Genomic DNA, 22,045 nt, shown 5'->3' with positions numbered 1-22,045 from the left:
ACCTCGCGCAAGAAAAAAATGCTAGTGAGAATGTGCTAGTCGCGTACATCACCACCATCGCACCGCGATTTCACAGAATTTTCAACGTTCCGCAAACGCCAACGGTTCGCCTAAACAATTCGTCTAATCGCGGCTGTGCGTTCCTGTGCGTCACCATGACGTACGTGTGCAGTTGTGGTGTGTAAAGATTTCGGAACACGCATTGCTCCTCGGGAATCTCGTTCCCAGCTCTCTCTCTCTCTCTCTGGGACCAAGATCGCTATCTTCACGCGCCGCCAAACGCGCACCGTCTTTCGCTTCGAACGTCGGGAAGGGTACGCTGAAGGATTTGAAGCATACCGTCGGCACGATCGAATTAGTAGCAATGATTAATCTTTGAGCAAATATTTAAATTAAAGCTTTACCCTTCCGCGCGGCCGCGCTTGAGAATTTCACGTTTCAACTGCGGCAGTGTCTCGCTATTCCCGTCAGCAAGCGCAGAACTGCATCCAATCGCGCGAACTTAATTTGTCATCCAGCGTCGATCCTCCTGCCGTGGAGGGGGGAAAGAAAGAAAGGGGTTAGTTTTTTTTGCTTTTGAAAATTTCAGTACCTTTCTCGTCTTTTCTTCCGGTTGGGTGTGTCAGTATGTGTGGAAGTTTGCTGCTGCCCGGATGCTCGATCAATCTTAGCGCTGACACGTTGTTTGCTTCCCCGCGGGCGATGAAACGCATTGCGCGTAAAGAACGGCGCATGAGCTGTGTGTGTGTGTGTTTTTTTCTTCTCTGTCTCCTGAAAGATCTATCAACAGGAGATGGTGAACAGATAAAGAGATGATGGATTTACTTCGTATCTTCTCACAAAAAGAAATTGAATTTTATTCTTTTTTCGCTCCCTATTTGGTGGTGAGTTACAGTAAATGAAGGCCAACGAAACAGTTTAGGGAGGGGGGGGGTAATGAAGGAATGAAATGTGAGCACGTACGTTCTCCGGCTAGAACTTCTGCACTTCAAACCATACACAGCGATACGATTAATCTATTAGTAACGATGTATTCGTCTAGAAAAGGGTAAAAAGCGATCTCGCCTTTACCGCCATCGATTCGCGGTGCGTTGACGAACCGGGGGCGCCTAAATTCAACAGCCACGATCTCGAAATAACGTCGGCGTAGAATCGTGACAGTGGCTTTAACGCAAAACCCTTTCTGCACGCCGTTCTCTAGGTTACACGATTGCCCGTGCTTTTGCGCGGGGCCGCCAATACTGTATGAGTAATAACATTTCCTCCGCCTCTCTTTCCCTTTTTTCCAGAGCGTCATCATGCTGCTGTTCCGCGAGGAGAAAAGCCCCGAGGATGAAATTAAAGCCTGGCAGTTCTGGCACAGTCGGCAGCATTCGGTCAAGCAGAGAATATTAGATGCCGGTAAGTACCGTCAGGCACCTGCCACCAAGTGGCAAGGTGCAGTTCTGGGTTGGCGCGTTGGAGGAATCATTGCAGCCGCGTGATGAGCTTGTGGGGAGGTTAAGGCGTCGTCGTTCCCTTCTCTGAAATGAGCATCAGCGAGGTGCGCATCCATTAAGCATATCCTTTTCCGAGCTGGAGGAGAAATCTGCCCGGGCCCTGGAATCCAATTACCGTGCTTTATTTATCGATTATCATTGAACTCTCGAACCCCGGGTACCAATTTCCAGTAAATCATAATTTTATGCAAAACAAGCTCCCGATAGGGTCCCGACGGGAGAAACATGCGACACGGTGCGGCACTCTCAGCCCAGCACTCTCCGTGGCCCTGGCGCGAATCCACCGGCGACAACTAAACGGACAATTATTTAATTATATTTATTGCTTATTGCTGGCGATTATTGGCCGCTGATGTATGGGCCAGCCAGTGTGTGTGTGATTGGGTGGGAAGGAAGAGTGTGTGGAACTGGTTTATACAACCGAGCATTCGGTACGGTTTAATGATGGACAATCTGACGCGGATCGGTCATCGCTGTCTGGTGTCGATCGGTGTTTCTAGTGCTCTTTGCTTTGTACGCACCAGCTGCCACCGGCCACAAAGGATCGGTGTAAAAGCAGAGACGCAGAACGTACGTTTGATTTAATCATGATCTGCGGGTAGGTTGTTGTTTGGCAGGAGACGTGATCCGGAGCGACATCAGTGCATGCGAGTAAGACAACGCAGTGTACCACACTCCGAATTGTTAATTGCAACGGACAGCATTCCTGCTGATGCACTGCTTCTTTTCGAGCAGGGAAACGTTCTTGCACAGACCAGTAACGCACACCCAGGGGGATGATGATGGTATGATGATCCATTAGAATTACCATCTTTGCTGCAGAACGGATCCAGCCTTGCTGGATGGTGATGATCGGTGAGCGTTATGCGCACATTTATGCGCACGGTAGGACATCAAACTATCTTGGCCTGCTAGGCTTGCTGCACGAATCTCTGCACCTCCCATCATCTTGGCCGTCGAGCAGCTGCTGGCTGCCGTAACAATTAAACGTAATTTTATCGATTGTAATTTGCTGCAAACGGTTGTTCACTCGCTGGACAATCAACATTAACTTTCCTGCTCGTCTTACGCTTCGCTACACCTTTGCTCCAAGAGTCGCAAGAGTAAAGAGCAGCATCGGACCGGGGAGACCGTCACGTTTTGTTTTATTTTCCACAACCTTGCTGCCTGCGTTGGCATTGGACGAGCTATTCTGGAGGGGGGAAAGATCGTATTCGTTGCTCTTCGTACCACCGGCTGTGCCAATTATTATCGATTCATTTAATCGCGGCTGTACGGTTACGACCAAACACCCGGTTCTGTCCTGAACGACGCACCAACCAACCGGGGTTCAGGATCTGCAGTTGCGACAATGTTGCATCTGTCAATTGCCGTTGACAGCCGGTGAAACTGTCATGTTTTGTCATGCAGTGTCATGCATCGAGTAGCTCAATTAGTCCTCGGCGGGCTTTCCAGTGTACAGGAGGATGTACAGGCGGCATAAAGATCAAATTTTACAAAACCGAACACAATGCAGATAAAATCCCTTTTCTGGCATGGGCTCTTCGGTATCGGGATAATTGCAATCGTTTAGCTGTGCGGGCTGGGGTAGAACGAAGCCTCTCTAGTCGGCAGGGGATAGCAGATGGGCAATGACCGGTATTGAGTGTCAGGTTGATGTTTATGCTTGGTAGGCAATGGTTCTGACATGGTTACGATGATGTCAAGATCTCTTCGATCCTAAAGAGATTTCGCATAATTAAACTGTGTTATTTCTAGCCTCAAGCCAAACTACCCTTTGTCGCGCCCTTGCAGAGAAACATATGTCAGTGTCTTCTCCACTCCACGGTACTGTTCTTTAATCATGCCATTTTCCCTCCTTTACAGACACGAAGAACTCCGTCGGGCTGGCCGGTTGCATCGAGGAAGTATCGCACAACGCGATTGCCGTCTACTGGAATCCTCTGGAGAGCTCCGCCAAGGTAAGTTTTCCACCCAAGTGCCAAGCTTATGACAAAGGCCCTGTGTGCACAGTGCGTTTGGTGCGATTGCAGTCGGTAACGTGTCCAATTCCCACGAGCGCGCCGCGACCGCCGTGTGCGGAATGTGTGCAACGAAGCAAAAAGAACCGAAAAATGCATTTTTCATCGAAAAAGGAGGTCGGTGCGATGGATCGCGCATGTGAAAAGTATAAAACCCCACTTTGAACGACCGATACACCGATGAGTAGCGAAGGCCATCGTGTCGCATCGGTATCGTCATCGGGGGGACTTCTTGCTCTGTACCACGGTGAACGACAGTAACAACAACAACAACAACAACAAAGCACGAAACACATTCACCATTAAGTGTACATAAATTAAAATAATCTCATTTCCTGTGACTCTCGATGGCGAGGGCTTCTTGGTGGGCCCTTTTTAAAATGGCGCTGGAAGTTCATATATTTCGTTGGTAGTGGCCGAGGTCGGGAAAGCGGGAGGGAATCGGTTTTTTTTATTATTATTATCACCCGTTGCCGCCATTCGACGCGCACATACACACGCACCTCGGCTCGTCCCGCCGGCTTTGGATTCGGCTTCTTCCAATTTCCTTCCTGCGCAACTCACAGTGCCGTGTGCGATCGGGTAATGGAAATGATAAATCATAGAAGTAAAAATAATAACATTATTTCATTGCAATATTTATGACGACGATTTGGCCACGTCGAGCCGCGCGGCGCAGGATGGTGGTTGAGCGTCGGTACCGGAGCGTCGTCGGTCTCGTTAGCTTTCCGGTGTGTACGGATTCGTTCGTGCATTCGTGCCACCGGACAGAGCCAACCGCAGATGATTCTCTGCGCGTTTTGTGACTCTTTCTTTCCGGTTCCGGACTGGGGATGGGGAAATGAGGGAAGGGGGAGGATTGAAAATGGAGTGTCGATGCAGAAGCTAATTAAAATCGCTACTGCAAAAGCTATCGATCGCGCAGATCGGTCCAAAAGAGGCCGTCGTTACGGGTCGTGAGAGGGTATAGAGCGTCAGCAGGCGGGCGGGATATTAAAAACGTAAACCGCCCCATTCCGTGAGCTTCTATAGAGGTTGGGTGAATTATTGGAAATATCCGTTGGAGCAATCGGCAAACGGTACATTTATTGGGCAAGTGTGGAAGCTCAAAACTTGATTTGATGTTTGGGAAATTTCCGTCTTCCGAGGCACTAATGAACGGTGAGTCACTCCTTGGTGTGTTGGATCATCGGGGCTTTTAAGCAGCATTTGACCGTATGAATCATCTTTCAGCAATAAATAATCATGGAAGCCTTTGCAAAGCTTAGTCATCCATGCTCTAATTTTGAATGAAACGATACCCTCTGGATATCAATGTTAGTTTCAGGCGATACTCACACGAGAAGAAAGACATTCGAGCTCTTCCGAATCTCCATCATCACTCGCATATTGAAATTAGTTCGCCGGACTTGCGTAGGTGCTAACTGCCAAAGCTTACCTCCAAAAACTAACAACATTCTAATTGAATTCTGTCATTTTGGCATCAAATATTCGCTCCTGTGACACTCATCAGAAACGTGAGCAGAGCATTTATTCTAAATCAGACATGAAAGAACCAAGAAATCATACGCAGTGTGTGTGTGTGTGTACGCCTCTCCCCTTCTCCATGAACTCCAAGTACTCCAACGAGCGCTAAATCCAAACTCACCAGAACCGTCAACCTTTCGAGACACCCACCAGCGGGGAAGGTTCGTTCTGAGCTTTCCTTGTCGCCTGTCGCTCAAAGCCCGCACGGCCGAAAATGGTTTGATCCCTTGATTAGTTTTTCGTGTTGCATTTCGTGTTGGTTGCGCACGGTGTGCCGCGCGATGGTGTGTCGCTGTAGTGAAATAAATCTTTCAGCATGTCTGCGTACGCACAAACGCTGCCAATCACCAACAAAAGGGGTAGGGGGGCAGGCCGAACATGTGTCCCCTTTGTCACTCGCGGGTTGTCAGATCTGGCTGGTCGTTTGCGCTGTTTGCGCTTTCGATCACAGCTCCAAAACAAAATATTTTCTCTAGACCCCAATCGATCACGCCTACGCGCGGCCTAAGGCGAGCGGAGGGACGATAGGAGCCGGGGAGAGCCAAAAGGGAATCGCAACATTCGTCGATAGACAGCAGCGAGCGGCACATCGGCACATGATCGAAAATTCATACGCGCATTTCATTTCTCGCCGCAGTGTCCGCAGTTTTGAGCGAATTGTCGTCGCTAAGTCCGTGGCGCAGACTTTGCACATTGGGCTTTGGGAGGAGCGGGCATGTTAGGGGTTTGGGTAATGGTACGGCTCGGAATTAGATCATTCAGATGCTATCGCGGGATATTGGAGGAGTAGATAGGGGAGAGGGTTTGGAACGCTCGGAGCAAGATTAATTACCGCCCCGAAGACAACACGGCCCCAAAAACGTCAACTTTCTGCTCTGCCCCGGAGTACGTCAAGATCGTGCCAAAAGACAATTAGTCTTCTCCCGAGTTGCTGCCGGCTCGCCCGCTAATCACCCGACGGGACCCGGCGATGGTGGTCAAACAGCTGTCCACTGCTGCTGCTGCTGCTAACATTTTTGCAAAGCAATGCGCTGGAATTTGGACTAGCGGGAAACAAAGTAGAAGTAGTGATGGCTAATCTGCACTATTTAATCGACAGTGGTCGCAGCAGTGAGCTAAGGTCTACCGGTCCTCGCTTCTTGCCAAAGACCTGCTGCTGCATGTGAATAATGTGTTGCGTGTGTTTTGCGCGTTACAGATTCGTCCCCCAAGCTCTTAATGCTAATGTGGCTTTCACAATATTTGAAACAATTTATAACGCTTAGCGGAGATATCTGACCCTAACAATGTTACTCTCTACCCGCCCGAGAGCAGAAACCGTGTCACTCTGCATGACTTCCCTTGCGCAAAGGAAATCATCGATCTCCTATTGATTGCTGGCTTCTGCATTTCCCAACCATCCCGGGGACCAATGTCAGTAGGAGATTTAGAAGTTTGGGAAGAGAGAAACAACTTACGACAGCCATTTCGCTTTCCGGTGGGGAATAAATATCGCAATGATTAATCGAACACCCGGCTCCGGTAGGCTCCAGTTTGAACTATTGTGTCTCCCGCAAACCCTGTGTCTTTGTGTGTTTGCTATTAACCATTTCGGTCCAACGAACTCCGCAGATGGAGGGCCAACGCGCGCAGTAGCAACAATGATAGTAAAAACGCGACACTGCGAGTCAGCCCCCTCGGACACACACACACACACAGAAATAAATCAGCGCACAGTTGACATGTGCGATCCAGCGCAATAACCTCCACGCGCGCGCGCGCACCCAAGTGCCGGAAAGAAGTGTAAAAGTGTCACCAGGCGCGGTGTGTGCGCGGTTTGCGTTGGTCGATCGAACCGCGGCACGTTCGATCGATACGCGGTCGACACGCGGGCATACGGATGACCGATCGGATCCCGAAACGGGCGAACCCAGGCACCGTGAACCCGCGACCGACGGCTAGGTTTGTTTCGCGTGGGCTTACGCAGCAGCGCTGTAGAAACCTAGGAGAGACAGACAGAATTGGCGGCAAGTGTGTAGCGGACAGTGTTTGTGTGGCTGGCTGGCTGGCTGGCTGGCTGGCTGTTTGGTTGCGTAGGCATGTGGCACACTAATTTCTTTTCGCGCGCTCGCCGTCTGTCGATGCGTCATGGGAAAGTGGCTGTGTCGCTTCGGGTGATGTCATCCGGCAGACAGCGGCGTGGAAGACTTTTCACTCCCTTCCTATCGTTACGCCATCTCGCGATATGCTCGCGAAGGTAAGGCGGGGGAAGCTGCAAGAGACGGAAATCGGATCGGCTGCTGCGTTCGAAACGGGCGAGGGTTGAAAATTAATATTTCGATTAGTGCCAATGACCACCACCGGCCGGCCTCTTCCGGGAGGAGGGAACACATTCGATGTGTCCTTCAGTGTCTTGTACGCTCTTATGCCCGCATCGCGATACACGATGTTTGCGTTTGGGCGTTTAATACAATCAAATTGTAATCTTTACCTTGTACAGTCTCGCCGTTCCGTTCGCTTTGGCAACCGCGAGCGCCACACGGTAAGGGAAATAAAAACGCTCAAGGCTCCAGTTAGTACACCTTGCACTCAAAGCAATCTCCGCGTCGCACAGCTTCCATTTAATTCCCGCAGAGGGCGCCTTATCCGCTTTTGTGGCAACCAATAGCAACGCAGCAACGAACGAAGCATAAATTTCAATAAATTAATGAACCCAAGAACGCATATCCATCGGATTTAATTTAACAACTTGTAAATGCAGCTCGTTTGGCACATAGTGGTTGGAGAAGCAAAAAAACAACCACTACTCGAATCGATTGTCGCAAACGTCTTAATCTATATCCGTCGGCGGAGATTGGGAAAGACACCGGTTGAGGCCTCTTGAGGCATTCCGAAACACACGCTGTCGCGGAACCGAAATAAAACTGTCGGAATGTAATAAAGTTGCTAAAATATTACTAAATCGGAGTTGCGATTTCGCCAGGACCGGCAACTCGGTTGACAGTTTACCGCCTGCATCTATGCAACACATTGTTCCGTTTGTGCGCCTCGTGTGGATAAGAAATGATAAAAACGGGTTTCAAAGGGGCGCTGGCGGAAGAAACATCAATTCCACCGCCGCGTGGCGTCTTTCATTCCAAAAAGGTGCGTGTTTGTGTGTTACATTTGTTTTACTTTTACTCGACCTTCCTTTTATCCTGCTCCTCCCGTTTTTTCAACATGAAGAAGAAGACGCTTGGACGTTCGTACGCATGCTAAAATACGCAAACAAACTGCGCGCAACGCAGGCAACTCTCGGCTAATGGGCAAACGCGTCCAAGTGCGGCAGCGCACCCTCCCACAGCTACTGGGCCACTGTGCCGGGGTGATGATGATGATAAAACCTCGTAAAAAACAGCTTCTGTCCGTTTTCGGGAACGCCAGTGGACCAGTGCGCACACCGGCACGCTTCTTTCATTGCGCGGTCGGACGGGACACAGAATCATGTGTCGAAAATAAAGCGATAATCATTTAATTTGTTTGTGTGTTCGTCTGCGCCCCGAACGATCGAGCCCCAACCGTCGCCAGCGAAATCGTTTTGATTGTTTCTTTTTGTTGTTGTTGTTGTTGTTGTGTGCAAATGCTGTGCTTCTGTTTTGCTGGTTTTGTCCCTTTTGCTGCGATACACAGTGGTGATATGCGACAAAATCGTAAAGCAGAGACACACCTTCGTCCATCACTCACGAACGGAGCGATCGGGTGCCGTTTTCGATGCAAATGCAGCCGAAGAAGGTGAAAAACGTTCGTGGCCAAAATCCCGGCAGGCATACATTCTGAGCTTTAATAGTGTCCCTTCTGCAGTTGCAGTATGCAGTTGACCAGATATTTTTTTTTTTTTTTAGGAGGGCAGTTCAGTATCCATTGCCCGCTGGTAGTGACAATATTTGTATCATCTCCCGTTTTCTTTGCTGTGCTGTGTGCAAATGTCTTTTGGTTCTTGCTTCAGCATTACCATCAGATAACTTCCACCGGTTTCGCAAAAGAGACAAGACGAAAAACGTAACCCAAGAATGTTGAGGTTAGGTTATGGTATCGATGATGATTAAGACATGGGCGATGTCGCCGGGTTTGTCCTCTCTTGGGGGGGTTTTATTTATGGCTTCATTCCTTTGTGGGTTTTGCCAATTTTTTATTTTATATATATATATATATATTTTTTTTGCTTGGACCAAAAATACATACGATGATTATTTTTCACCCAATTGGCATTTAACTGGTCGAGTTTATGGTGCACTGGGCCAGCGAACGCATCGAGAGAGAATGTGAAGGAAATGTCATAATTAGCAGTGATTGCCGACGAACCTTCCGACGTTGTGGCACGTGGATTGTAGCCCCCCAAAACGGAAAGGCATATAAAAGGTTTGTTTGAAAGAGCATGATGGTGCTATAAATTTACAACTTGAAAGCTTCACTTGTGTACAGTATTTAAAAAGAGCACTATATTGACCCTCTCATATACCACATACAGAGAGGGTGATTCGGTTGTCTCATTTGGAAAATCGACACACACGAAGTGAGGCAGATAGTAAAACCGTTTAACGAGATGAAAGTACAATCCCCTTTTCCGGTGGAATCGGACCTCGGCGACATAGTAGTGCCAAACCAAACCTTCAAGGGTCGTGTCTAATCGGAGACGATCAGTCCGCTCGATCTCGATGCCTGGCAAATGGGGTCAGACCGATCGCATGCCAGAGGCAGCAGCAGCAAAAGTCTGATCTCCACCACCATCGTGTTGATCTTTTCTTTTACGATCGCGCCACGAGTACGCGCGGTCGAGGGGGAGGAAAGCTGATTAGATTATTCTTTTCCCTAGATTGAACCGATAAACTGCCTGGCGAAGACCGCTGAGTGCTCGCCTCGGTCCTCGGTGTCATGCAATTATCGTTAAACGCTTTTAATAAGCAAACGAACGAGGGGATTGAGGCTTTTGAGCGCACACGGGTGACCCAGACATGGGGCAATCACTTCTCTTTTTATCACCGCCCATCAGTTTGGTACAATCGGTGTCGCTACTCTTCTATGGCGCACGTCACACCGGTGTGGAAATCGTCCTATTGGCGCGGTTTTCCCCCCATCAGCACCACCGTGTTTGTGTGCATAGATTGTGTGCATAAAACAAACCAACAGCATCGTGCCTGGACGGCGTGCTGCAACGAAGGTTTTGCTCACGTGCAAAACTTTACGCTGCCCTGTTGGCGGTGGGGGAAAGTGCGCGCCAAACCATCCATCTCCTTTGCGACCATGTGAGGGAAAGAAGGGTTGCGGGCAGAGAGCGCGCGCGAGCGTGTGCAGATCGTTTGGGAAATGTTATGCGCAAGCAGCGTGCACCTGATGGCCACCCGTAGGTGAATGGGCGCAGCGGTAACAAGTGGTCAACCATTTATCCCGTTCACGGCGAACTGTCTTCATAAAAATAATAATAATCATCATCATCAACATTCACGCCGTGGCAGTCGCGAAGATCGTCATTGCGCCTAACGGTGGTATCCTTCCCCGTTGCTTGTTGCTGCTGCATCGAGAAGCGTCCTTTTTTCCGGTGGTACGCGAGCCCCAAACGCCAGGCTAACAAATCACCTACGCCCAATGATTAACTGCCCATTCCGCTAGCGGAAAATCGCGTGCGTGTTCACGTTGTAGGTGGACAGCTGGGGCTAGAATTCGTTCCGTTGCGTTCTTGGAAAGCTGCGATTTTCCTTGGAAAGCATTCCGGACGGCATTGGAATTCCGTGCTAACGCAATGTCCATTTTTACTGCAGAGTGAATGCTTTGAACGTGGATGGTCAGCGGTTGATAACAGGTGTAATGTACCGTAAGCAATAGAATGTACAATACAGATTGAATGAGCATTCTCTTTAATTTACATGAGTAATTGTGCATGCGTTTTTGTGTGCAAAGATATTCAATTTTAAAATATAACCCACCAAAACGATCAATTCAAGAAAACGCGATTCTCCTCAGTAACGACTAGTCGACACTTCATTTACACCCTCTAGCGGATAAAAACAAATCTAACAACTTACCCATCATCTGTCAACTGTCAAAAGCCATGGGTAATATTTGCCTACAAACACACACACACGAGACCCTTACTACTTTGTACAAAATGGCACCACAATCAACACCGCCTACAAAACAAGCAGCGAACCTGCCGTTAGGAAAGAAAGATTAAATTAAGCAAATGCAATCATTCAATCCACCGGCCGATCCGGCCACTACTACTTCTACTAGCGCGTGAGAGAATTCCGCATCCCGCGAGCGGAGGCTGTAGTAATGATGAAGTACCCTAGGAATGCCATCGGCATGTCCATCGCCGGCGTCCCCTTGGTCGTGTTTAACACGACACGATTGCGGCCGGCGGAAACCGGGGCCGAAAGGTGGTGGATTGCGCTTAAACCCTAGGACAACATTTTGCACTAATCGTTACCACGCAATCGTTTACCGCTAGCCGCTGCCGCGTCCACTAAAGTTCGTACATTGTACACACTTTGTACGACAGGCTCGTAGTTGCGCTTTATAACACCACCGCCTGTGCCCTGTTGCGGCTATCTTTTATTAATTTATTAATTTATATATGTCTTTTTCCCTATCTCGCTATCGTTCGCAGATCAACGTCGCCGTCCAGTGTCTCAGTACGGATTTCAGCAGTCAAAAGGGTGTTAAGGTAATGTATCGCTCTGTTCGATCGGGTTTGGATTGCAATTATAATTGCGCTTGTCTCGGCGTCGCAGAGTAAAAACAACGATCCCCGAGATGGAGAGGGAAGATCAAATGCAGACCAATACAAAAAAACGCTCTCGCGCAGCACCAGAATCCCTAACTCACGCAATCGTCTTCATCATCCGCTTTCAAGACGCGCGCGATCGTTTGCGGTGTGATAGGTTAATTCGCTGCCTCGATTGCTTACTTTGGTTTTGAAGGGTTTATTTTATTTTATTTTTTTGTTGTACGTCTCATCTCCACCCATCATCCCCTGCTCGGGAAGACCTCGGGTGCCGTCATAATGCTCATAATTGATTACTTAGCCCAGTCATGGTACCGCTCGTTCGCTAGCTAGCTCCCTCTGTCGACATCTTCGGGATCGATCGCATTTGAACGAGCGCACTAGGTAGGACGGTACGTAATGGGTGTGGGTCCGGCGACGCCTTTCAAGCGTACGTCATCCACCCAGGCATCCAGAGATCGATCGGCTTGTGGCAAGTGGAGCTATCGCTAAGCGATGTATTATTATTATTTATTTATTTTCCCTTTTTTCCCGCTACCGACGAGAGGAACTTCCTTCTTTTCCTATCTACCTCATCAGCCAGCCTATATCAATCTATAAGGCGTGCCAGGTGCCGCCGTTTGTGCACTTTCACGCGTTTTCACCGGAGGGGGGGATGCCCCAGTCTTTTTTTGCCTGCGCCCATTGCGAAGAAGTTTTAGGATCCGCACCCAGCCCAACCAGGGGTTGGGTTGAGTGAAAAAAGCAAAAAAACCGTACACTACACACGCACACGCCCCAGCTTCGGGGTCGCTTTCGCTGACAGGTTTGAATGATTGAGTAGCGGGTAGTTAGTTACCGGCTGTCATCATGAGAAGATGGTTTCTCTCCATCTGCTTCCCTCTGCTTTTGCACAGATGATGTTTGCTATGTTTTGAAGAAAATGAATCGCGCGCACAAGGAGAAGGTGAGAGTGTATGTTTGCAGCAACCATTGCTTTGAAGGTCCAGTTTCAATGACCATCGAATCGGCGAGGCTGGGCGCCTCAAGGAGTAAGTGCTGCCTCCTTTAAAGCCTTAAGCTCTGCCGAAGGCTCTGCCATGTTGCCGTACTGTTCGCAAAGGTTCAAGCCGTACGTGAAAATGGAGCGAAGCAACGATCGCGAACCATCTCTCTCTCTGCTCGCGGGTTGGATCATTATCATTATATGATTATTTGTTCATCATCGGCAAATTACGTTGAAATTGATAATGAGCAATTACGTGTTAGGTGCAGCAAGTACTCGCGCACGGTTCGCGCAATCCCTCCCAGGCAAAAGGGGAAAGAATGCCGAGAGAGATAGAGAAACAGTGCCGGCAAAAAAGGGAATATAATTTATGACCCATAATGGTGGGGCAAGAGGGTCCCTACTTACGCGTCTACTCATACATTCGTGTTCGTGTAATGTGAGATGGTAAAACGAAGCGTCACTTAATCTTGCGCGTAGAGAGCTTCTCGTGGTGTAGGGTTTTCCTAAAATGCGCCATAACTAATGATGATCATATATTTTTGAATGAACCTTAAATAATCCATCCTCCCGCCGCACTCGGCGGTGCCGCCATCTGCTGGCAATAAATGAGTGTCTTATTGAGAATGCGTGTTCCCGCGCCACTCTATGTGACACACAGCCACAGCTTTATTGCAGCTAAACCACCACTGCGTCCACCCCAAATGAATTGCGTCGAATTAAAAGCGACCATCAATTCCACTTGACATTTTACTGCCCAGTTGTCTGTCATTATTCAAAGCCCACAAAGCCTATTTGAAAATGGCCGTATAAAATGTGCTAATCTAAGACCCCGGTACCAGTACCAACACCACCACAACCTAAGCTTACCATGTTTGGCGTTACGGTTCCGAGTTCGGGATGGTATTCTGCTGGTTTTGTTCACTGTTTTTGCTTGCAAATTGTCCCAATCGACTTTTTTTCGCAGTCGCTGGAACACATCGCCTACAGTATTCGCCCGAGTAAGCATAAAACAAACAAAAAACTTTTAATCCACCATCTTGCACTATCATAATCCGATCATTTCCGTCCCGATTGTCCAGACGGCTGCTGCTGCAGGCAATCGTATAATGAAGCCATCGCTGTGGCCATGAAACGGTGCGGGGCAAGCAAAATGTCAGAATACGTCGTTGATTGATCAATACATTTTTCTAGTAATTAACGACAAGATTAAAACTTTCAATACTGTTTTGCGTTTCGATCGCGTTTTTTTTTTTGCATTTCGATAAGCACGGAGAAGAAGTGGGAAAGATACACATTGCGTGTACTTTGTTGTGGAGGGGTTGGTTAAGCGGAAGAAACAGGCAGAGGGCAGCGCCTCAGTCACTCAAATATGAACCAAAATCCCCAAAGCTTAACGTGCAAGACACTTCCTAGACACTGAAAGCCGCAGCGGAAACGATCTGTGGACACTGACGTTAAGTTCCCATGACGTTTGCGTCGCGGGGTCATGTAGGGGCTCCTAGTCCGAGGTGACTCGTTTATTAGCTCTGTGTGTGAGTTTGTCTGTGCGTGTGTTATGCTAATAATGATATAACTATTCGAATTTCCACCAACCCTCTGCTGGAATCTCAGATCGCCTGATCGGACATCAAACGTCTGAGCACTCGCACACATTTGGAAGTCCGCCATAACGCGTGGATCGAGGTCGCGGAGAGCTGACGAGTTGACGAGATACCTTCTGTTTGGCTACCAGGCGTGTGCGTAGCCTGCGGTTGCCCCGCCAGCCACTCGATCGCTATCGTTTCCCATTGGTGTTGTTGTTTTTTTCTGCACATGATGTTCCGAACACACCGTCCCCGCTCCGTTATCTCGGTGCTCACATCTAGAGCATGTCAATCGAAAGCGATTTGATTTTCGGAGGGATGCCCAATTTCTGCGTCCTCTTGGAGTTTTCCTTACCTCTGTGTTGGTACCTGCGTACCCAATTAGCGCAGTTACGCGCATGCGTTCGATATTCCACTTGCTGGGCAATGCAAAAGGTAGATGTAGACAGATTAATGCCCCAAAAGCACAGCCACGGCGGCCAAACACGACGAGAAAGGTATGTGAGGGTGGAGCGTCATGTCGTTCGGTTGGTGTTGAAGACTTTTGACATTTGATCGTACAATCTCGATGGGAGTACACGACGGAGGTGGTGGGGAGTCGCTCTACGTCCTCTAGCTGGCTTTTGTTTTTGCTGCTCCGGTGGGTCACTTCTATTGGGAGAAATTCCACCAATCCCAACCGGGATGGATGGATAGCGAGAGATGTAACATCGAGATAGCGGGCAACAAGAATCCTACGGTTTATTTATTTTACATTATGATGGCTTTCAAGACCCGCATAGTTAAAGGTCCGATTCTCGGTACGCACGTCTTTGCGCCTAGGCCTAGCAGCGCAGCAACAGCAGCAAGTAGCTCCCTGATAGGTGCGACGGCGAACCCTTAGGCGAGCTGTAGAGTCAATCGCGCGGAGGTAGTTTGTAACGAATGGAGAAGCTAGAGGATCGGTGGGCAGATTGAAACAAAACCAGACAAACGCTGCTGACGAGACTAAATAGCGGACGATTCGAAACGGCCGCGGGAACACACGGGCACCTCCGCCGGCACACCGACCGAAATCGGATCGGTGTGCCTACCTTGCCTCCACAATCGGCGCGTGAAGTCAACGGTCAGACGAGAAAAATCAACAATTTTTATCTGCCTGTCATTTGAGATAAATCCATGAATGAACATATTATAATATCTATAATCATAAGAGAAAAGAGATTCAGCTTGAGTCCCGGGATGATGGGGTAGGGAGGCGAAAAAATCCTTCCCTATTTCAGCCTCGCTGCTGGGAACTTGCTCTGGTGGTGGGAACTGCGAACTTCCCTCAGCTTCTCTCCTGGCAGGCTTTGAAGCAACAAACCGACAGGTGTTCTCCAATGTCCCAAGGGGACACACACGGAACACGGAGCAGACAGAGGGCAGGAAGAACCAGTGGGCAAAGCGTACCGAAGAAATCCATTATACAACAAGAGTCGGCAGTCGTAAGAAGCGGAAGACCTGAAGAAGAGAAACCGTGGATAAGCGAAGGCGGTGTGAGAAGACAAATCAATGACGGCTGGTGATAAAATAAAGTAAAATTAAACAAAAACCCCTCCGTTTACGCGGAGTTGGACGCGTAGGGAGCGAATCAAAGGGAAAGCGGCGCATAGAAATGGGAAAAAAGGATTCTCTGGTCTTGATCCTTTGGTGCAGTGCTATGGTCAGCCGTGAGGTCATGTTCGTATTAAACATTCCGACTTCCCGTTCGTTCGTTAACGTGAGATTTGTTTCAGAACAAAAAAACACGGAACAAACCATCCTTATCTAGGATCTTCTGGAGGGATACCTTAAAGTACCTAAAAAGAAAGGAGACCCTTCATTAGCATCGATATTGGAGTTGATTTTAAAATTAATAGCTTTAAGTCGTGTAAAGTGTTTGGAACGTTTAACGCATCATCAACTTATTTTTCTTTCTTTCTTTTTTTCCTTCCAGGGTTTACCGCTGCACCTCCAAATCGATACGTTCGAAGATCCGCGCGATACTAGTGTTTTCCATCGAGGTTACTGTCAAATCAAAGTCTTTTGTGATAAGGTAAGTCCTAGAGGAAACATTAGAAGAGACATTGTGTGCAACATCTACCCACGGAATACCTCCAGAGTAGAGCCATAGCCAATTACTTTGACATTTGTCAGCACATGTAGAATTTGTCTTGCCTCTTCCGTGTAGGCTGCAATTTGCATACGCTTCGAGACGACTTAATATTGTGCAAAGTTGACCATATAATCCCAAGACACTAAACTGTGGCTGTCCGTCCGTTTGATTTATATGCAGCCGGTCAGTCGATATAAAATCTAATATGTATTTTAATATGACATACTTCTCGATATATAGATTACACGCCGCTCCACCGTGGATGCCGGTGAACCCGGCCACCACCGTGCCAGACCCCTTTCTAAAAGCCTCCAGGCGACAAAAGACTCTCGCAAATGCAAATGAATGATAATTTTATGTTGATACTTCATCATCGATCGATGATGATCGTGCCGGACGCGTTGCCCGTGCGGGACCGCTCCTGATTCAATTTATTAAAGCCTTCTACAGCGAGAAAACCGCAGGACGTGATGCGGCTCCCAGTGCCGCAGGACACGTGTGAACGGTTTTGGTCGAGCGGGGAGAAGGACACATTGTTGTATGTGCTTTCGCCCCTCATAGCGATGATGCCCTTTCGGGATCGGCCTAACTTAATCGATTAAGCGCCTGGCCACTAGCACCTCTAGCCCCCAACCCGTGTACCGTGGAGCGATGGGCATCGATCGGTTCGATCAAAATTGCACACTACCACCACCACCACCACCACTGCCTCTACCTGACACTGCAAATCGCGAGGTGTGTTCTCTTTGTGTGTTCGTAAACAGCGGTGGCACGTTGTGTGCGTGCGTGCCTTCGCTCGATCGAACCGCCATCACGACGACGCTGGTCGATCGTCGCTACGCAATTATACGCAATTTGTTCTATAATTGATGAAACGACAGCTCATTAAAGGGACATTGGACCGAAATTGGTCCGGCCCGGGGTCCGGCAGACTATGGCTACTGTGCGTTGCGGGGCGCGCGGGTGTTTTCGGAAGAGACGTCGGCCGGGACGTGCCGCCTTTGTCGTCCCGTCGTCCCGCATTGCGAAACGTTCGATTGTTGTCATCCGGTGGGTGCGTGCGTGTGAGGTCGGGCCACGCAAGCGATTAAGTTGCGGCCACAAGCGGTGGCACAAAACAGAAACCACGCACGTACTCACGCACGTACTCACGCACAGTCGCACACGGCACAAAATGGCCACGGCGGTAGTGCAAAAATCGGCCGCATTCGTGCGCTCGAGGTTAAATCGATCGATTCCTTCGATTCCTTTTGCTCGCGGTTGGCGCGGTAAGTGGATACCGCAAACGGTGCTCGAGATTGCGGCACCGTGGCGTCGGTTCAATAAACTGTGTCCTCTAACTAACACACACGCACATTTGGAAGGACATCTCCATAGTGGGTACGGATGTGTAATGCAAGCTGTCACTTAAGCTGCAACAAATCGCAAACCATTAAACGGGGCCCCTCCTGCCGAACGATGAACCTAGTGCTGCGTCATCTAGTGCTCTAATTAAAAAACGATCGCAATTGCAGTGAGCGCAAAGTCCGTCCGCCCCCCTAGTTCGCCATGTTTGTGACACTTTTGGAGAGTGCGTTGCTAGCTCACACACAAAAAAAACCTTTGGATAAGTATTTCACACCAAACGCTCGCTCTCTCGCTCGCGCTCAAAGTGTCATCTAGCGGATGAAGTCATAATGCAGCCGGAGCAAATATTAAACTCACTCGCTTTACGGACATTCGATCCGCTCCGTAACGAAGGATCGATAAAAAAATAATTATTATCGTCACTCGCGCGCAGCACTTGAGACAGTTTGCCCTCCCTGCAGCTCCACCAACTTCAGCTTAATATAAATGGTCATGTTCTCGTAGGAAATCCGTGTGTCTAAAGGACTGGTGCCGAGAAAACCGACAAGACGATTTGCATAAATACACACTCTCGGTCGCGTCACACTAACCTTCGGCCGGTCGAGCTTTCTAGCTGCTGCTGCTGCTGCTGCCGGTGGGTGCAGTTTGCATACCCTACCCAAGTGGATCATCAATTTAGATGTGCTCATTCCAGATGGCTAAGCTTCCTTGTCGTGCCGTTGCAAACCGTTCACCCGATGGTATACATCCGCAGCATATGATGGTCAAGATAGAGGTCCCCCTCTCGGTACATTCTATCTGCTAGTTTGATCACAATCTTTTCCCAACGATGCCGAAGGTTAACCGTGTGAGCAGCGCATGAGAATGAATAACGCAAGTGCACACAAGTGCAACCACAAAAACGGCCATCGATGAAAACAAATCAAATTAATCGCACTGTGCGCAAGAAGCAGATCGTCTGCCGCCTCTCTGAATAGTAGATCGGATTGGTTGTGTAGTTTTGCCGGCAGGGAGCGCTAGCAAGCAATGGGGCGACTCACGTTTTGTTTTCCTGCCATTTAGATTTGAATGGATATCTTGGAACGAGCGACTGTCATTCGATCGTACAATAAATATCATACTTTGTATGGTTTCCATCGTCCGCGATCGCTATCGGGAACGTCAAAATGACACACACACGCACACTAATAGACCAGGAGAGAAACGCGCATATTTCGGACGCTTGTTTGTGGAAGCCCGCACCGACTTATCGGCGATCTCATTACGGCGCCCTAATGGTGTGTACCGGCGTCATTTGCCAGCGCCACTTTCTTCGAACCGCTTACGAAACCGAAACCTTCGCAAAGGGGCCAGAATTTGTTCACCGTTTTTGGGGCGGACGAAAACAGTAACACAATACCGTTGGGTCCGCGGTGGCTCGCTCGGAAATTCACCCCTGAGGGCATTCCGCGCGCGTAATATTGTGCGGTGGATGCGTTGTGGCTGTCATCCGACCAGCTGGCGGATGACGGTGCGTGTGTTGTTTGCACGCTTTGTGTGTCACCCATGCGCCAGGTAGCGGTAAGACCCAACGATGTCGTAAGACCTTCGATTAAGACGTTTGACAGGTGTCAAAAAATAGGGTGTTCAAAAGTCGGCAGCACCGTTTTGGCCACGGGCGCTGCTGATCCGCTGCTGACACTTGCTAAGGAGAGTGGTCCTCCCATCTAGTAGTATCGCTTCCTTGACAACGTTTTGATCCTAGACTCGACCAGAAAGGTAAATCTCTAATGGAGCGAACAAATCACCCATACTGGACACCAGGCCAGGCTTTCCCGGTACGCCTGTTGTCACACGAACGCGCGATGGCGTGATATGCATACATGTGAGCGAAGCTGGGGAGTATGCATAATGACTTTTTGCTCCAAAGCTAGTAAGCCTCCTGCTCTGCATTCCTCTCACCACCACCACGGTGCGAACTAATTTGAATAAATTAATAAGAAATGTTTATGCAAAATCGCACACGGCGTCCCTCTGCCGTCTAGATGATAAAATGAAAGCAAAGCACGGGCGGATTCAGCTCAGGGTTTAGCTGTAGAGGAGTGACACCTTCCGATATTGGGAGGAACGGGTCAGGAGGTGATGGTGGTTGGTCCTACGAAGGGTTTGGGTGGCTTAAATCCCGGCGCCCGAGCTCTGTCTATGCAGTGGAAGGTGTACATTGTCACTGAATATCTCGATGCCCCGAAGGTATCCTTCGGAGATCTGTCAGAGCGAGACCAGCAGACCTGACGACAGAGAGGCAGTGGGCACGAGTGCATATTCACGATACTGATTAGTTTTAATTGCACCGGCCAGTGAGGGACAGAGGGTACAGCACATTTTTCAGTACCAGCAGCGTCCAGTGACACTGTTCCCTTCCAACGCTCCCCCGTGAGTCTTGTGATAGCTGAATTTCCAAAGGCGCAAATAACGCAAAAAAGAAGGTTCCTGGAAGGAATGAAAACTACCGCCAGCGCCACATTCTTTCCCGCTCCTGCTCGTCCCATTATAAAATCATTTAATTGAGCCATTTATATATTAATTATTCATTTTTATCGCCGCACTGCCGGGAGGAGACACTACTGGGCTGCCGGTGTGTAGCAGCGGTAGTCAACGTTTGCCATGCCAACCGTGCACATTATTGCAAGATGCAACGGCGACAGCACCAGCAGCAGCAGCAGATGCTGCGCATTCTAGCGGTAGCGACATGGCGCTAATGACGAATTGAAAACCTTGTCTCTGCTATCCCCATGGGAAAGATTGCGCGCTCCACTGGTGGATGCTGTTTGCCGTTTGTGGGTTTTATTTTTTATCACCATTCGGACAACTCCTTAATGAATGATCTTTCCAATCGGTTTGTTATTCTTTCTCTCTCTCTTCCTCCGTCTGGAATACGTTGCCCCGGACGCAGACCCCGGAGAGCACTCCGGCGAGACGCAAGAACCCGCTTTATGGTCACTTTTCAACTCCAATCGCTTAAGCTAAGTACACATGTAGTACATGCGATAACTGCCCGCCTCGAGATGGCGCATCGAGGGGGCGAGACACATCCCAACAGATGGCGCTCGGGACATCACCGGGAAAGTAGGGAGGTGGGAAAGGCTCCCTAGTGGTTCCATTCACAATATTTCGACATGTACCACGACGTACGCATTCTGTAAATTGAACTTCTTCGCTGTGAGTTGGCGAAGCGGGGATTAAAATGCATAAAACTTTATATCGTACAGGAGGGGAAGGCGGAGCGGAGGCTCGAGAAGGCAGTTGGGCCACAATCGCGCGACACACTTGTAAATATCGCTCCCAGGCACATACACACACACAGACACATGCGCACGTATAGAGTCCTGAGACCGCTTGTCAGCGCCGATATCGTAAAAATAAACAAGCAGCCGCAATCGGCCCGGTCGCTACGCCAGCATCCGCCCCGGCCTGATGGCGTGACCGAGTGTTATCCCCCGGTCTCTTCCCTTCGCTCCTGGCCTGGCCCCACGCTCCCTAGATTTCGCGACGGTGGTAACAATTTTTCAATAAATTTTATTGAAGCGATAATGGCCGCAAGTCATGATTTCTGAAAAGGAAGCAGACTACATTGATAGATGGTGTGTGCCGTTTTGTGTACGTTGTGCGCACTCTCGCAACAAACACACACGCACACGCTCGCGTTCCAATGTGTAGCAAACACAACGAGAGCAGAGCAAAAAGGGTCGACATCCCCCGACCACCGCCCAGATGTGTCGCCAAATGAAGGATCGTAGAGCAGCGAACAGGTCTCTGCGTTGGATTTTCTTGCGCGAACGGTTGTCCCTCTTTTTGCCTCATTACATTCGCACATCGTCAGATATTAGCAATGTTCTGACATTTCCGAGTGTCCGACAACCCCGGTGTGTCCAGCTTACTGCTTCATCTTCTTCTTCTTTTTGCTTCTCGATCGATCGTCATACTTCTTGGGTCGTTGCTGTTGGCTGGTATCGTTCTTGTACCATGTCGCAGGTTTGTCGCTAATGAGCCGTATGGATTGAACTTCCGTTTCTTGTTTTTTTTATACTTAATGTTTTTAAATATTCGTTCGCTTGTTATTCTTTCGTCCGTTCGATTGTGGACAGGCAAGGAATTCGACCTTTTTTCTGTACGCTCACCTCATCCAAAAACGGCAGAAACATTGCAAAACAAGGAAACGGCGCGGACGGTTAAGAATCATTACAAG

General features: G+C 49.0%; 1 protein-coding gene across 2 annotated transcripts in view; it reads left to right on the top strand.

Moving 5' to 3' along the window:
- Positions 1-22,045, top strand: part of LOC121594627 (protein grainyhead-like) — a 186,751-nt gene that overhangs the window by 149,083 nt on the left and 15,623 nt on the right. For both annotated transcript variants that reach the window (XM_041918111.1, XM_041918113.1), the window contains exons 10-13: positions 1,290-1,401; positions 3,366-3,460; positions 11,670-11,726; positions 16,315-16,413. In XM_041918111.1, coding sequence (XP_041774045.1) covers positions 1,290-1,401; positions 3,366-3,460; positions 11,670-11,726; positions 16,315-16,413 — 363 coding nt within the window. The remainder of the gene's footprint in view (positions 1-1,289; positions 1,402-3,365; positions 3,461-11,669; positions 11,727-16,314; positions 16,414-22,045) is intronic.

Source organism: Anopheles merus, chromosome 2L, assembly GCF_017562075.2.
Source record: "Anopheles merus strain MAF chromosome 2L, AmerM5.1, whole genome shotgun sequence".
Lineage (NCBI taxonomy): Eukaryota > Metazoa > Arthropoda > Insecta > Diptera > Culicidae > Anopheles > Anopheles merus.
Note: the sequence above shows the minus strand (reverse complement) of the source record. Positions and strands in the feature narration are given on the sequence as shown.